Genomic DNA, 18,197 nt, shown 5'->3' on the forward strand with positions numbered 1-18,197 from the left:
CGCTCGTCCCACTCGACAGTATTCTAGTGCGCTCAACCGAAGACCAAAGGCGGTGATAGTGTTGCTATCCTTGCTATCGCTAATTATCTGTCATCGCGATGTGCCAGTTGCGAGGCGGTGCGAGACATGTGCGTTGAGGTTGGTGGGCGTATGTCACGTCGCGAAAGCCAGTGAAAGTTTCCACACGATTGGTGCAAGCGCATATGAGGATATGAACGGCAGCGCCTTGGGGTATGCGAAAGTTTTATACAACATCGTAGCGCATTTCGATGGAGGCGAAATGCAAAAACGCCCGTGTGCTTGCGTTGTAGTGCACGTTAAAGAACCCCAGGTGGTCAAAATTATTCCGGAGCCCTCCACTACGGCGTGCCTCATAATCAGAACTGGTTTTGGCGCGTAAAACCCCAGAAAGAAGTATACAACATCGTAGCTCGGTACTTTCGGATTGTATTGTTTTTGTTTGAACATGTGCGCACACTTCATATTACTGTTTCAAAGCCTTTAATTCTGCGTAGTGGTACCTTGGCGAGTGCTATCGATCGGACGTAGTACGTGTATTCCTGTCCACTTTGTGCGTTACGCCGTGGAGTTCGCTTGGCTGCATCATGAGAACAAGGACGAGGAGCAGTTCTTTCTTTCTGCCGCATTATAGCAGGGATACATATAAATTAGCAAAGTTGTTGTCCTTTTGTGCCACATAACTGTTATATTGTGTATTATGTACATTATTTGCAGTTGAGGAAAATGGTCAGTCCAATAGAATTCTGCGCAATCGCGCGGGAAACTACAGTGCTTGTGAGTCATCAAGAGACGTCTGCCGACTTCGAGTATCTGCTCACGGACGTGTTGAAAGAGATCCCCCCACATGCAGACTTCAAGACTACTCGGTCCCGTGGTGGGTAGGTCTGTCTTCTACATATGTGTGCGGAGCCTCGGCGTCAACCTGTCATTCAGTGAGGTGTTGGCTTTGACTGTTTTCACTACACCACTTACCGTTTTCACTATGCCAGTTACAGCAAACACCAAGGAGAATGTAGATAAATCGCAGATGAATCGCCAAGAAACAAAACCATTGTATGCATGTCATTTACACTTAAACAATCTTTCTGCATGTAAATGCACAAGCTTCAGAAACTCAATTGTGCCAATGGCCACTATCGGGGAATTCTGCATTTCTCGCAGAAGCATATGTCTGTTGCCTACCATCTAACAGCAGCCAGCATCAGCACGCACCAGAGCTGGTCAGACTGTGTCATGGTGCTTATGACAGCAGCTGATTTTGTCCTTTCATTAGCTGGATTAGTTGGTTGCATCAGTGTTCAGGGACCACAATTATGAGCACGGCAAGCCTACATCTGCTTCACTTGCGCAATGTACATATTTGGCATGGCACTTTTCTTTACTTCACAAGGTACAGTGCATCTGACAAAGCCTCCCATGCGTGAAATTCACTGAAATTCCCACAGCAGCACAGCTAAGGCAGACATATATAGTACCACGGTTTCATGCATTCAATAGCAGAGACTTGGATTTTGTTCTGCCTAAAAGCATAAAATGCAGCATAGAAGTTACTGCTGACCAGTGTTCTCAAGTACTGCTTGAGTAGTGCAACTGGCCTGTAAGGCACAAAACATTAAGCGCATTTTACGTCATGTGATTTTGCTTGCAAATTTGCACATGTGACAACATAGGTACTATCGCGCTCAGTATGAACTACACCGCAGGAGCGCATCGCCAAGCGCCCTGTAAGGTTGAACAGTGGCGCCGATCGTGACATGTTTTCGAGTTATCAGGTGAGGGTTTGGCTGTTCCTGCGAGTGCGCATCACTTCCACTTGCTAGCTTTCACGCTCACCCTCATTTTGCCCTGTAGTGATATTAGCTTTGAAAATGATAACTGCCGCCCTGGCTTGACGCCCGAACTTCCTTTTCGATAAGTCGAGCTTCACAAAACAGCTGATATCTAGCCTGGCTCTTTGTGTTTGCTTCATTTTATTTAATGGGGGATTCCGGACTGATGCGCCACGTACCCTATTGTGTGTAAGTGGCTGCGTGTAGTGCGCACAGTGAAACACTAATACGTTCTTCACTTGGGAAAATGTCCCGAGTGCGAAACACTGAGCGCCTGCGAATAGTTCCACTGTCCCTGAAGCAATATACTCAACACCCAATAGCTGAGATGACGGGGAGGTCGAATAAGACTCAATCGTATCATCCAAGCTTATAGGGATGAAGGCCGCATCAGCGACGCTCCTCATAAACCTCGTGCAACGTCTGCTGCTCAGGACGTGGATATCCTCGACGCTGCGCAGGCAAGCCCCTGCCAAGGAGATCGGTGCTGGCGCTGGTGTGTCTGCAAGCGTGTCGACAATAAAAAGACGACTAGCGGAAGGAAAACTCAAGAACCACGTTGCGGCCCAGAAGCCGCGTCTCTCCGAGGCAAACGAAACGAAACGGTGCGTAACTACACGATCGAACACGTCTCTTGGACTACGGACGATTGGAAAACTGTGCTTTTTTCGACGAGTCTACCTGCACAACATGCTGGGACCAAAAGCAACGCATGTGGCGCCGTGTCAACGCCTGCTAAGACCCCCTTTACATGCAGGAAGTCGCATCGAGCGGCCACACTGCTGTCAATGTTTGGGGCGCTATGTCCCGAGATGGACTTGGCGTTTTGCACCGTATTGAAGGACCGCTGACATCCACAAGGCATTGCGACATTGCGATTATGTCATGATCCCTTACGCGTTGGACGGGCCTTTTCCTGAAGGAGACTTCCTGTTCCAACAAGATCTGTCACCTATCCACACTGCAAAGGTTGTTGAGGAGCTTCTGAACATGCGAGGGGTGCGGTGTCTGAGGTGGGTCTCGGGTAGAATGAAGGTCGGGCTCTACAAGAGAGGATTGCACAGATCACCCGCTGATGTTCTATGGGGCGCTGTAGAAGAAGAACGAATGCGCTTCCAAAATGAACACAGTTTCATTGAGAATCTGTATCTGTCACTCCCGTCGAGGATGCAGAACGTGATTGCCGTTCATTGAGAATCTGTATCTGTCACTCCCGTCGAGGATGCAGAACGTGATTGCCGTTCAAGTGGCCATGACCCGCTACTAACGCTCCTTGCCGTAATTGTTATGGAGAGGCTGTCCGCATAATGTGCGTTCCTAAAATATTCGCTTCTCTACCCCGTGATTATTGATTTTCTTTTCTTGTTACTCGTGTTTCTGCCTTTTAATATTTCCTTTCATATTAAAATGTCATTATTTCTGTTGTTACTACAATTTTGCCTCTGTTTTTTATGCTTTCTGAATCCAGTCAGTATACATTATTCACATTGTTATTCATATTATTATCTTGACTAGGGCTTGTTCACTATGTTATTTGCTGTGTATTCCAATGAAGATTTATTACAATGCTCGAGTTATTTTTCTGTTCCTAATTTCTTTGACTGCGAGAAATTGGCTTTTCTTTGCCATCTTACGCTATAGTTGCCAATTCCATCACACTAAAATACAACAAACCAAAAAAAGCAGTGCAGCTTTTGTTTTCACTGAAATGCCGGAAGCCTTTTTCTCATTCCAGCCACATTCTGCTCTCTTTTGATGATCACACAATGTTTTGGGAAGCCAGGTAACTTTCTTAGTCAAGAGCACTGAACACGACCTCCACGTTGACGTATCCAAGAAAAGCATTTCCTGCCGGCTCCCTTTTATAGGCGAACTGACTGGAGACTGATATATGTTAATAACTGGTGGTATTAGAATGTATTGTCAGTGTAGTTCTGGTAAACAAGCAAAGTACGGCTACTGCGACCACAGAAGAAATGATTGTAACGTGCACTGGAACAATATCAACGGCAATGCGTTGGGCATTGGCAGCACAGCTCTGCTAAAACTCTCTACTGAAAATATTGCACGGCCCGTGTCGTCACCAGGTATCCCTCTTCGCTAGAAGCATGACGCGATCAGAAAGTGTTTAAGGTAAAAAGCACTTGCATAGCCTTTCTTGGACGAAGGTAGCGCTCATTCTTTGATAAGTTTTGCACGCCATCTCTGTTCATCATCTTCAAATTTCTCTTCAGTAAAGACAGAATGAACGAGCAAAATAAATGGAAAGAAGTTCCTTCAAATAAAGGAGGGAGAGGGTGAAAGCAAGCAAGTGGAGGCGATGCGCGCTCGCAGGAACAGCCAAACCCTCCCCTGATAACTCGAAAAGATGTCACGATTGGCGCAACTGTTCAACCTTACAGAGCTCTTTGCCACGCGCTCTCGCGGTGTAGCTCATACTGAGTGCGATAGTACAGCAAGTGAGTCACCAGCACATTTGTGCCTGCAATTTTTGAATGTTCGGTGGTGCTGAACTTTCTTTGAAAAATGCTCATTTAGCATGAATAGGGAACCAATAGCAATGTGGCTCATCGGACCCAACTAATAGTAATGCGAAGCTTTCTTTGCCTCTTCCTTTAACTTTTCTACTACTGCTGCTGTTGCTGTTTTGCACGCTGCAGCGGGGAGTGGTTGAGAATGTGTATCATATACATGGCAGGGGCGTGAGACAGGTGTCTGTGAGATCTTTCCACGAGAAGAGAGCTCTGTTGGTGTTGCCACAATGCCCTCTGGAGCTCCCTGCCCATCAACACAATGCCCTCTAGATGGCTGTAATTATGCGTGAACCCCCCACAAAAGCATTGCAGAAGCTGCAGCACTTACCTTGTACTCGCGTACAACAGCCCGAAGGGGAGATAGAATGGTAGAAAGAGGATACAGAGAATGCGTGAAGCTAACACCGTGACGAAATGGCACACAGCAACGCCTTGAGAAAACACATCTCGCTGAGTGTTCTGCGTACTACGTAGACAAACACAAGTGGTACACGCAAGGTAGCATTTAACATCGTATCACAACTGTTGTATGCCATCAACATGGCATACGTGCCAACATGCATGCCATCCCACAGTGCGTGGGATCTGCATAATTTTTTTCGTTCTGAAAGAATATTGGGCTAAAACATTAAAAACTTTGTTTCTAAACAGTTTGATATGTTTTACTTTGTTTTTGCCAAAGCTGCGGAGCGCTATAACGTAAAATGATTCCAAACTGTTTTGATTCCAAACCCCTGACGTCAAATTTATGTAAACACCGACGCAAGCATTGGGCGGTGACCCGCAGTGTTGTCTGAACAACCCAATCAAACACTCTCCTTGTTTATAGGAGGTCACCTTTGTTCGCTTTCAAAACCAATAACATTGCCTACACTCAGCGGTTTTTGTTATCTAATTGGCTGACAAGAGGCGAGGAGCATGCTCTAGTGGAGAGGGTTTCGATGGGGCTGAGCCAGCACAGTGAAAATAGATAACTGCATGAAGAGGGTGGTGCCGGCTTCTCCGATTGGTCCGCTTCGCCTTACTTAGCTTGCGGTGGCTGGTAGAAAATCGCGACGGCGTGCAACGGAAGGATAAGAATGTCGCTAAAACGGATCCTCAGCAAGGAAGAGTTGGCAGAGCGATGTCGTATGCATGCCGAAAGGGCTCGATAACGTTTTACTGCCATGAAAAAAGGTTTATCATGCACGAATAAATACATGCTCACCGGCAGGTGTGAGTAGCGAGGGCCTGAGCGATCGGCGGGCAGCCATCTTCTATTCCTTTCGAACGGGGCAGTCTGTGGCTATTCAGAAAAATTTTCAGTTTTGTTCGGCATATTAATGCAATTTTTTTCGCGTACACGTCACTTTGACGTGGTAAGTTTTCGCAGTTTTGTGAGGTCGTGTGACAGACAGGCGAAGTGGGCGTAGCCAGAAAACATTGGACCAATAGCAGAGGGCTAATGTTGAAAAGGCGTCAAATCAGGAATGATTATTTTTCTTTTGTGTGGTTTAATCATGCATAATCAGTGTGTACATGTGATATCAGATGGGGAGCTATCGCAGTTTTCGTGACGTCGTGTGACAGACAGGTGAAGTTGGGAGTGGCCCGAAAATGTTTTGACCAATCGTGGAGGCTGATTGCAGAAATTGGAATCAAAACAGTTTGGAATAATTTTACGTTAGAGCACCCCTGAATGAATTAAGCCTATGTCAACTATAATTGAGCACCACTAGGTGCTCACAAATGTGAAAATTGCAGAAGTCATGATTGGTGCATGCAAGACAGAAATGAAAAGTTTGCATCTGTGGTTACCACAGCTCCAAAAACTGCAGCACAGAATCACTTTATGTGGAACGGGCATTAACATAAGCTTTTTCATTTTCTTATTTTATTGTGTGTAGACGTTTACTGTGTACCTGTTTTCACTTGTTTTTTTACAGTTGCTGAGATGTCTAATGAAGTGCATTTATCAACCGTGTAAGAACTCAGTAAAAACAAGCACACACACAGGCAGTGTTCGAAGCGAAAACAAAAACGAAAAAAAAAAAAATTTACTGCAACGAAAACGTAACCGAAACATTTTGCTTCGGAGTGAAACCGAAATAGTTTTTATCGGTTTTCAGTTCAAGGGGAAAGTCGGCAATCTGAAATAACCGATGCCAGGCAACGTCGACATGAGCGCATATCTCGGGCAGGCAAAGTGCGAGCGATAGCTGGTCGAGCGCTCCACTAATCTAAGCCTGCCACTCAGTGCACTAGCGGATGGGTATCGTAGCAAAACCCAGGGCTTGCATGCTGAAGAGCTTATTGTTTCATTTTCTACGGGTAAAATACTCTGTTACAGAAGTTTTATTGGAACAGCGGTCTCGCATTTTGGCGAATACGCTCGATGGCATGCTGCTTCTGAGGTCATGCTCACTGCCTTGACTCAAGGCACTGACCATGATCTCGAGGAGTAACCCGAGAACAAGGTGAGAGCAGGAGCCAACGTTTCGACTAGTGGACTTGTCTTCTTCAAGGCGACATATGCTCTCCTCGGCACAGTATATATAGGTAGGATTCTTCTAAAGGGGAGAGAAGGTAAGACGGGTGGGTGAGGTAACGAGCGAGAGTGTGTTTGCGGCGAGGGTGTAGAATTGAAAAGAAATATAATGCATTACTGATAGTCGGTGGCGGAGTTTGAGGCAGCGCCGTGCGTTAGCAGGTTGACGTGTCATGGCAGGTTCCTCTTTTCATGGAAGGGGTCGGGACGACCATGATCTCAGAATTCATAATTCACTTATTGAGAAAAATGAATACTATGTTTTAATCGTTACCTTGCTTAGAAAATGTTTGCATGCGAGCCACGAACCAAAACTGTTGTGAACTTTTACGGATGATTTTTTTTTCCCCGTTCCGGAGCAGAACCGGAAGTAGAACCAGAATGAACAACATTTTGTTCTGACATCCTGCACACAGGTGCCTTCCTGTGTTCTTCTGTACCAGAAAGAACAAAAAAGGGTTGTGCAATTTTGAGATTGTTGGTAATTCTTGCTAGCGGGCTTTCGGGAAGCACGTGTGTGTTCATTTGTTTGAGGTTCAGCAGCCATTAAATGCAAAGCATTCATTGTGTTTTGTGAATGACCGCCAATTTCAATATACTCATAGGTATGTGTTCCACCTATTGGTGGAACAGGGGCTTATCTACATCTGTGCCACACTGCCAGAGGCCAGCATGCATCAGTCATTCACCTGTCTCTTCTTGGTAAGTAATGCTTGTGTGATGTTTGCATGTTTACCTGCCATGATGGCCCAGCAGCTGTGAAACTTTTGTGTGCTCCAGATTTATTTATTTATAGAAACTGCAATCCCCAAAAGGGGATTTTATTAGGGTGGGTTAATACAATCAAATTACAAACAATTGGCAGGAAGAGAAAACAAAATAACTATCAAAAATGTACACATAAGTAAGACCAGGATGAAACAAGAAAACAACTATGAATTCTACAAACAGCTGTGCAATGAACAACACTAAATCCCGACGCAGGAAATCGTTAGCTACGTGAGGCAAATGTTTCGAGAGATAGCTGCAAAGCAATGTCATTTCTCTGTTTGTTGCACTCCCTTACTGTCCTTGGAAAAAAAACAAGTACCTAAAGCATTTGTTGTGCATTCAAAAGGGGGTTATGGCTAGATCGTGGCATTGTCTTACGGCGTAACTGGAGGAAAAAGATGAAATGAGCAAGATCTACCTTAGTGCCTGTTAATTATCTGATATAAATATTTAAGGCTAGAAACTGTGTTTCATTCATTTAGAGGAGGTAAGTTTGCTCTTGCTATGAGAGCACTTACTGATGGTTGCCCAGAATTATTGGAGATGAAATGAGCTGCCCTCTTTTGTATGCTTTCAATCTTACTCTCATTGGTTGGTGTGAACTGATCCCCAAGAATGACAGCGTAGTCAAGTAATGGTATTACTATGGATTTGTAGGCAAGCAATAAAACAGTGGGAGTGGAAGGCCTGAGGTCCTTTCCAAGAAAGAAAACATTTAAATTAGCACATTGCTTGCGACATAATCATTGTGCTTATTCCAATAAAGATTGGTAGTAATTTAGAGCCCTAGATACTGTGGGAACGCCGACATGATTAGCTTTGTTACGATGCCCTTGGAGATGCGATGCCCAGACCTCGTGCATAGTGAATTCTGATTCATGTTGAGCCAACATGCTCGGAACGCGTGCAGGCGCATGGTGATCGGTGTGCCTAATGATCTTGCTCATCAACATGAATAGACGTGTCAGTCGCGAGGGTCAGAGACAAAACCTGTCGTCCAGCCTTCAAACTTAGTTCCCCCGCAGAGGACGTTCGCCCGCCTCCGGTCTCCTACCATTTATGCTAACCTTGCTCCCCCACCAAGGACGTTCACCCGGCTCCGGTCTCCTACCATTTATGCTAACCTATGGATTGCCCTAGCTTGCAGTAGGGGAAGAGGAAGAAAGTGCAAGGCCAGCCAGCAGCCACGAAGAACACTTTTGCTTTGCCCTAGCATGCAGGTGCATCCACGCTGAACTTTTCTTGTACGTTATTCTTTGAAGCACACCGCTCACTTGTAGCCATGTATAAACTCTGTTATTTGTTCTTGCGTCGCCTCGTCTTCCCTGCCGAACCCTCTCCGATAGTCAACCTGGTTCGAGCTCCAAGCAGACACTGTTGAAAGGTACCCCCGAACCTCTGCCTGTAACAGCGGCATCAAAGCCAACTGTGGACGAAGAAGACGATGGACGCGGGGCCCTGGCTGCGTTCTGGGATGGACCATGGTCGTGGGAAAGGCTGGCGGCGCCCGTTTCACGGCCAGTAGCGACTCCTACCCCGGCCTGGTGCATGACCATTTCCGCGATGTGAACTGCACCTCTGGTGTTAGGTGACGAGCGCTTCCGCCGGTTCCTCTTCCGTCGCCGTCATCGAGCCTGGTGTCGAACCTGGTGGCGGCGTGGTCTCCTATGCGCTGCTACAGCTCCCGGCTCTGCCGTTTGAGAAGGGCACCGCCGGCGCAGGTGACGTCATGAGCGCGATGGCGCTGACACCACCTCAAGAGCGGCTCCATCACTCAGCGCTGCAGGGCGTGGTTCTACACAGACGGCTCAAGAGGACGTGGTGAGCGGTGTCCAGTGTTCCAGTCAGATTTTGGGAGCTCGAGGCTAGTTGACAATAGTAGCGGCGGCGGCACCGTTAGAGCGACGATCGGGATCATCTGCCATCTTTCCCTCTTGTCACCTGCGTGCTGCGGTGCAGTGCAGACTCTGTGGTGGCAAGGCATTGAGCAGGCAGCGGCTCCTTCCGGCGACCTGCTGCGTGCACTTGTCCGAACGAGGTCGGAGAGAAAAACCAGACCAGATGTGTGTCAGGGGACGGTTTAGGGCCTTTAGGTTCCTGCAAGACCTCAACTCCGAGGCTGCACCACCTAGTCTGCCCAATCTTCGCGAAGAGTCCATCCTGGAAGCCAGCCAGGTTATAGGCCCTGCGGATTCCTGGAAGACCTTGGCAACTCGGACATTGCCGGCTCCGCCGATCCTCGTTCAGTGCATTAGTGGTCTACAAGGTTCGCCCGCCGGTAGGGGTGTCATGCCGTCGCTGCCAGCCGCCACCATGGGTCAGTGCGATCAGAGCCTTCGCAGAGGGAGGGGCAGTGTGGGAACGCCGACATGATTAGCGGCATCAGAGCCAACTGTGGATGAAGACTACGACAGACACCCGAGCGCAAGCTGCGGCTGAGCGCCCTTGGTCATCCAATTCTTATAATGCTGTAGTTCAAAGAGGAAATTGTTTGAAAAGTACTGAAATTTTAATGTCTCCTTTTTATGTGTAATTCTCATGAATACAGTTTTGTCGAAGTTGATAAGCATTTGCCAAGCGTTACACCAAGCGATTACTTTTTGAAATGCATTATTTAACAACACTTGGTCATCTGAGCCTTTCTCTTGAGAAGACATAGCAGAATCATCTGTATACAATTTGATTTTAACAGATACATTAACAGATACGTTAGTCATAGCATGGTCAAAATTGACACAGAGTCCCCCAACTATGGTTTCTCCATAGCCTCCATGTTCCATTGAGATGTTAAACCTCATCAATCAAGTATGTTTGCATGTCTCGTGACAGTAGTATTGATCTAATGCAATTCTGTGTCACATAAAGCATTTAAGTTGAGATAGATACTGTCAAATTTGACATTTCAAGCTTTTCTTTCTCTTTCAAGTCACTTGCACTTTTCTGCCTTGCTCATGTCATGTAAGTGGCCAGCTGCCACAGAAAGATTGCTTTTATTGTCTGGAAAATGGAAGCATTGCAAGTGTTTAGATAAACTGTGGGTTATATTAGTATTTGGAAGTGCTGCTCTTAAGTTTTTGGCACTGGTGATTGCAGCTGCATATTCTGCTGGCACATTAGTTTGTGACCTTCAAGAATCTGTTCAGAATATTGCTACCATTTATTCACCTTCTGCTTAGGAGAATGAACTGATAAATGCTGCGTGAACTTTCTCTTTTTCTGTGATGTTGGGATCTGATTTGGTGTAAATGTTTATAGATAAGGATGAGCTGGTAGCTTGAATGCCTACTCACAAGTTCACTCCTTTAGGCTCATTCAGATATAGATGCAAACATTGACCACAAGTGAGCCTGACACTGAGTGGATGTGAAGTGGGGAAAAAAAAAAAAAAAAAAAGCTTCAATATTTTTTTCCCAAAAAATATTCAATTGAAAAAAAAAAAACAAAAAAAAACAATGCAGCAGGCTACCTTCAGGTTTGCTAAGGTTTAATGCTCTCTGCTTCATGAAAGAGTCTTATCACATTGAGTTGTGTCTGTGTAGCCAAATGCAGACAGTTTTCCATGGATTTAAGGTAATCTTGTAAAGAGCAACTGATAAGCTAAACTTGTGAGTTTGAATCTGGTTAACAAGGTCAGCCATGGTCAAAGTGATATGTAGAAAATTGCTGACATGGCCTTCGTAGTAGCACTATTGATAAAACTTCATAGTTACTCATGACAAGAAAATCATTAAATAAATCTAACTTCTTTATCTGCATTGCTTCCCCATCAAGTATAGGCATTTGAAATGATAGAAAATGATATCATTTATGTAACACTTGAAAATTGCCTACTTATCTCTCTCTTTTGTTTCGCTCCTCTCAGCATAGTTCATTGACGTTATTTAATTGAATTTGTCACATTTTAGCTTGATGTTGTGGTATCTGCCTAGTACAGTGGCAATACTGGTACCTGGATTAAGCTTGGACAAGTGTGTTTCATGTGCTTATCCATGGTTAAGTATCTTTTCCATCTTTATAAAATAGCCAGCACCACTGTATAGTAAACCATGAGCAATGAAAGGTTATGTGAGGCCCATTCATTAGAAAATAGGCTATGTGCTTAAATATTGTGGCCAAATTAATCTGGAGTCCACCACTATGACATGTTTCATAATAATATTGTGGTTTTGGTACATGAAACCCCAGAATTTAATTTCGTTTAGATTTTGGGACCAAACTTTCATGATAGATGCATGAACAGTTTGCAGTGGCATTGAAGTATGTAGCAAAATTATATTCAAGAAAGAGCTTTTCTTTTTAACTGCATTTTATCTTAGCCATTCATCTTGCATTTCACATGGCTTTAGTATATGAACCTTGAAATTTTTGGCAGATCGAGTTGAAGCTCCCTTACTCACGGAAGTTGCAATTGAAGGCTGGAGCGTTGTTCCACAATTTCTCTTACTGCAGCCATGAGGTCATGGCATGGAATCCTAGATGTATTTGCTGCTGGGCTTCTTGGTACCTTGAATTTTAGAGGACACAGACGACTCAATGGGCCCTGTTCCTACCACCACTGATGTTTTCATTAGACACCGAATTACGTATTGTATAGCTATTTATGTTGAAGAGAATGCGAGATATGGTATACTCATTCATTATGAAAATTACAGCTCACCAGAAAACTAAACTTTTCTCTGAAAGCTTAGGTCCTCTGAAAATGGAACTTATGTTAACTTTCTAGGGCAATCACAAATGTTTACACATATTACATGCTTTTGGGTCACTTTTTCCTAGAAAAGATTGCCTGGTTGAAGCTCGTAATGAATACAACATATTTTTTTTAATACTTTTGTGATAAACAATTCACTCACTTGCAAAAATTTGACATCACACAAAGCTGGTTCAGGAACATGAATGTGGTGTTACTACCATCCTTTCACATTTACTCCAACTTAACAAGCTACTGCTTTTAGTATCAGTAACCTTTTGGCTATTTCAGAAGTGTAATCTACCAACGTAGCATGGCATACTTGCCACTTAGAGATACTTTATTATTTTTAAAATATTTTTTCATTGCAGCTGATACTGACCTTTATTGAGCAATTTTCAACAATTTAGTGCAATTTTTTAAAAAATCTGGTTTGCTTTTATTTTGGTAAAACTATCATGTTTGCCGCTGTGTTCCTTTTGACCATCATAGATAAAGCAGCGTTTCTTGGAGGGAAGCTTGTCATCGCGGGCATGGACTGCACAGGAACATGAGCTTGACAGAGACTTTGGCAGTGTCATTGCTGATATCATAGTAAGTTTTATTCCTCTTACAGCCAGTGCTTCTGTACAAGCATATACCTGCATTTCTGGCAGAGTAAATTTAAGGGGTGATAACTCTCCTTACACATAGCATTATGTGGGTGTCTCTGTCACCAATAAACAGCTGGTCACATAGGACACCTTTCCTATGCTGCCCTTTCACTGTATTAACCATAATATACCACGCATGGAGAACAGATTTTTTTTTCTTTCTTTCTTCAATATAACAGCATGATGTAATAAGTGCATTATGAAATTGGCAGATCTATATAGGTACAGTTTTAAAACGTTTGACTGTGCCATCTACAGACAGATTCCATGGTGTCTTTTACAAAATGCTGTGGTTGCATAAATTTTTATTCTAGTAAATGCTCTAGGACAATTATAGAGCATGTTCTAATATTGCCAATGCTGTTAGTCCAACTTAATACTAATTGCTTGAAATATTCCCTTAAAATGAAACAGGAACTTAGATGCAGAGAAAAATAGAGGTGGAGGACAAAGCTTTCCCCCAGCCAAGCTACAACACGCTGGGCCCATTCTAATATAAATAAGTAGGGGCTTATAGCAAAATTGCCCAATGTAGTGGTTCTAGAAAGATTCAAATATGGAAAAAGATAAAATGACCATGCATCAAATGGATGGGTACAGCAGAAATTTGAATGCATGTTTTATCTACAAGTATACCTTGGATGAATTACCTACAATGCTAATTGTGTAATAAAGCTGTCACATCCCATAGTAATGTACGAGGGGCGATCAAAAAGTTTTGGAACTTATGTGTAAACAAAGGTAGGACATTTATCTCTTTATTACCTTTGGCCTGCACATAATATAAAACACGGTTGCAGTATCAAAACTTCCAGTTCCACTGCTGTTCTGTATTAGCCATGGTGACCTCCCATAATTCCATGCTTGTGTTCCAGAGTGCAGTAAAGTTTTTTGCACAGGAGGGAGTTTTGCTAAGAGTGGTAGAATCGTGAATGTGTATGGCAGTGAACACTCTCTTTATGCTAGAGTAACTTGGTTCAAGACATTTAAATGCAGTCGTGTAGATGTGCAAGATGACTCAGTCAGGTACTCTGATCGCCCCAAATGATACAGCTCATATGGCCTGGGCTCGAAGCCTCATCACGAGCAGTCGTCGAATCATGTTGTCCAAAATTGCCACACAATTGGATATTTTATATAGCAGTGATTTCACAATTATGAAATTTGGGGGATTGCAAAGGTATTGGCATGGTGGGTGTCATGCGACATCTCTACCCAAGATCGACACCACCATGTCTATGCATCACAAGAGCTTTTGAGCCTCCGTAATGTAAATGCAAACAAGTTCTCAAGTCTTTCTAATTTACCTAAACAATTCCTAAACCTCGCAATCTAAGCAAGTTGTAAGTGCCAGATCGGTGAGCATAGATATTTGAAAGCAAGAATCTGAATTATCTCAAATTTAACGAGGCCTAAGCTGCAAGAATTGCATAGGCCTTGACACTTTTTGTAAATAGCCAATATTGAATTATTTATTCCCTGGAAGCCAGTCTTGGTAAAAATCTAAAAAATGTTGACTTTTATAAAATTGCAAAGCTAGAGAAATAAGAATTCTTTTGTAAGAGGCCTGCCAGGCTCATGAGCCAAGTTAGATTCGCAGAGGCAGTGAGTGGGTTTTGTGGCGAAAGGACCATAATTTGCTTTGCAGTGCAGCCAGTGATGAAACCTATGGTGTGGACAACCACAAGCTCTATGCAATAGTGTTGTTGCTTTTCAATTTTGTTCCCTCTCAGAACAACTGCAACAGTGGACGAACGGGTGACCAGATCTCACAGTTGCATCGCCAGGTGGATGATGTGCGTGGAATTATGGCACAGAACATTGAGCGAGTAGTTGAGCGAGGTGACAGGCTTGACAGCCTTCTTGAAAAGACCCAGGACTTGGAGCAAGCGGTCAGTTAAATTCTGTTGTGTTGCAGTTAAGTGCATACGGGCAATTTGATAATGACCCTGCCATGTTGCTTATGCGCACTGCAGTAAACACTTGAGAGTGAAATCCCATTATTACTAGCTTGTTTTTGAAGCAGTATTTGAGTACCAGTTATTTGCAGTTTAGCTTGGGCCCTGGCATGTGTTGTGGAACTGTACATAGCAGTTACAAAATTCTTTTGTTTCTGCAGGGTGTTTCAGGAAATGCATTTCAAATTCCTTAAAATAGGAAAGATGAGATATTTAAATTATGTCCCCTGGTTTGCTTTTACCACAGAGGCTTGCATTTGAAAATGACTCGAGGTAGTAATTTAGACAATTAATTATGCAAATTAGACTAATTAGTTTTTCAGCCAAAAGAGCAAGGCGATTGACTGCAATGGGAGTTACTTGAAGCCTGTTATCTCAGGTGCTCATAACCATTTCCAGACATGCAAAAAGTATTCTGCAAATTTTTACAGTGCGATGAATTCCAGCCAATTTTGCATAAAAAAGCGAGCTGTAGTGCTAATGAGCGCAATTGTCAGGCCTTTAGTAGATGCCAATGAGTGACATAACTGCTTGTGCCTCACTGTTGGGAAAGCATCAAGTGAGCGTTTTTATGCTGTGATTTCGCTCTCTTCATGCTCACCTGACAGTGAGGTGTACGCAGTTACATCATTCATGGGCGTCTAACAAGGGTCTGACAGTTGCGCTCATTGGCACTTCAGCTCGCTTTTCTATGTGAAGTTGACCGGAATTGACTGGAGAGTGTAAATCTTTGTCTTTCTGCCCAAGCCACAATATCAGTGTGATGCTGTCTTGCATGTTTGCTCCCCCCCCCCCCCACACTTATTTTATGTGACTTGAGGGAGTGTTGAGTAATTTATAGCATCGAGTGTAATTTCTCTTCAAATGCAGCATAATTCTGTTGTATTAGTAAAGAATTAGCCCTCCTCAGCCAGACGTTGCCACATCTTTCGCTCTTATGTCATTTCCTGCTATATGAAGCCTCTGCTAGGTACACTAGGAAAATTAACTGATCACCAGAGGGTAATCAATCTGTTAGATGGCCTTGATGTGTATTTTCGTTTTTTGTACCTTTAAGCATTTTGTAGTTACGTGTCATTTACTGTGAATGTGTAACGACTTATTTCCACATTTGCAGGGGACAGTATTCCGAGCCACTGCTAAGAAAGTGAATCGCCACATGTGCCTTCGTAATGCACGCATGATGATTGTCATTGGAATTATAGTAGCTGGTGTGATCACCGTAATAACATTGTTTGCAACAGGAGTTATCAAGACATAGCTGTTCTTGCTTCTATGTTCAAAACTCCATTGTATGCATGCAAACCTAATGCTTGTTTCACTACGAAATCAATTCATGTCTCAGACTTGTGAATGAACATAGGAATTTTAACTGGGCACCGACACACAACAAATTTGTTTTTGAGTCCCAATTTGTTTGTGATGCCAGGTACACCATACTTTGCAGTGCAGTGACTGCAATGCCAGATGTGACATCCAGCGATTTTTTTAGTTTGCACAGAAGCAAGCATTATGAGTGCCCTGTTCATGTCATTTGCTGCTAGGTGATGTTTCTCCTGAGCATTCCATGGGAGATTTTTCTACCACATAGGATGTATAATTCCAAGTGACACATCAACTTATTTTTTGCAATGTCAGCTGTGCCTTTGACAAGTTGTTATGCTAAATGTATTAGGAGAAAAAGTATAGACACAGTTCTTTGTCCGTGCCTGGGTGGTGCAGTCAAGTATATTGTTGCACTCGAGAGGCCATAATTCCGCAAGGCAGAAACAAAACAAAAAGAAGCTTACAGTTAATGTCATACCAATGGAAATCTCATTGCTGATTTTGCTGCAGCGTTCTTGTGGTCGAAGGAGGAGTGACAGTAAGTTTTGAGTTGAGATACTGGCGTCATTTGTCTTTTGTATTCTATCTGTGCCTGATATCTTTTGTTTCCTACACGCTCTGTTTTGACGGAACAGTATGGAAGGACACTGGGCTTTGAAGTTTGAAGTTTATTTTTGCTTCCATTACAGGAATATCCAGTGTTCATTGGTAATTTGTGATATTAGGTGATCACCAGCTGTCTACCAGGCATCTTGCGACATGCTCTTTGTGTACTGCTCAAAATGAAAACATAGAGTGCTGTAGTAAAACGCTACATAATTTTTTATTTCTTATGTGCTGGAGAAAGGTTCGATACGTACCATGATTTTTGGTTGAACAACTACTGTTTGCAGAAGAAAAACAAAAACCTATATAAACTTTTACATCAGTACTTAAGTTTCTTTAGTGTTGCATAGTTGGTATAGTGTTTTATTTTTGTATGTAACTGTCACACCATAATCATTGATATATGCAATATTTAGTTTATGGTTTGGTGTCTCTCACATTCGGTGTTTGGCGATACGGTATCATTTTAGGCTGATTGCAATATATTGCTAGTACCAATATAGGCAGATAACATTTATTTTGTCTTCGTTTGGAGCAGAAAGTGCTAACATTGTGCCTGCTATCACCTGATGCATGACATCGTTAAAAGAATCACTGAAGCTTCTTTACATAAAAATAATTTTAGAGCCGTTTACTCTTACGCCTGAATTTTTTTTTTTTTTTTGTAGTCTCGTCAACCCACAGTTACGGTTTAAACAAAATTTTTGTATATTTGGTATAACGTAACTATGGAGAGTTTTCTGCAGTAATTTAACATGTTTTATAGTTGAAGCCATGGAAGATGCCAATATTCATGTGGTAACAAATCTTTTTTGATTTAGTGTGTGCTGCACGTGTCTCCTTCAGAGCAATAAATGCCAATGTTATTTTGAATTTTCATTAGGTGTACAAATTTCTCTAATAATGGAGTCAAATCCTACACACATTTTATCTGACCTTGCCCATTGATTATTCAAAGGAGCCAGGGCTCCACTGGGCAGCTTTTTGTGTTGATGCCATAGTACTTAGAAAATAGTTTTAGCATAACGTAAAAAGTAACTGGTTATGATTGAAATTACCATAACTTAAATACAGTTGAATTTGTTTATCAATTAGAGCCTCAACAAAGCAAGTGAACAATTGCTGAAAAGTAGTCAGTCATGTTTTGCAATACTTAAAAAAATTTTGTGATGATTTTTCTAATATCAATGATGGACAATCTGGTCAGACTTTTTTTTTTAATTGTGTTGCGTAATGTTAAATCTTCATCTAAGACCACACTAGAGAAGCCTGGCCAGTTCAT

At 43.0% G+C, this 18,197-nt stretch overlaps 1 protein-coding gene across 1 annotated transcript; it reads left to right on the plus strand.

Annotated features, from left to right (window-relative positions):
- Positions 1-17,792, plus strand: LOC119436326 (vesicle-associated membrane protein 7-like). Its single transcript, XM_037703148.2, has 6 exons — positions 1-231; positions 736-899; positions 7,517-7,613; positions 12,865-12,966; positions 14,759-14,917; positions 16,101-17,792. Exons 2-6 carry the CDS (start codon positions 745-747, stop codon positions 16,242-16,244), a joined length of 657 nt encoding a protein of 218 aa, XP_037559076.1. The 5' UTR covers positions 1-231; positions 736-744; the 3' UTR covers positions 16,245-17,792.
- Positions 17,793-18,197: the final 405 nt, after the last annotated feature.

This window comes from Dermacentor silvarum, chromosome 1, assembly GCF_013339745.2.
Source record: "Dermacentor silvarum isolate Dsil-2018 chromosome 1, BIME_Dsil_1.4, whole genome shotgun sequence".
Taxonomy (NCBI): Eukaryota; Metazoa; Arthropoda; class Arachnida; order Ixodida; family Ixodidae; genus Dermacentor; species Dermacentor silvarum.

Bases quoted from the DNA above. Each gene is read 5' to 3' on its own strand.
- LOC119436326 (XM_037703148.2), top strand. From the start codon at position 745: ATGGTCAGTCCAATAGAATTCTGCGCAATCGCGCGGGAAACTACAGTG. The intron at 7,614-12,864 runs GTAAGTAATGCT...TGACCATCATAG, and splicing joins CATTCACCTGTCTCTTCTTG to ATAAAGCAGCGTTTCTTGGA. The intron at 12,967-14,758 runs GTAAGTTTTATT...GTTCCCTCTCAG, and splicing joins GTGTCATTGCTGATATCATA to AACAACTGCAACAGTGGACG.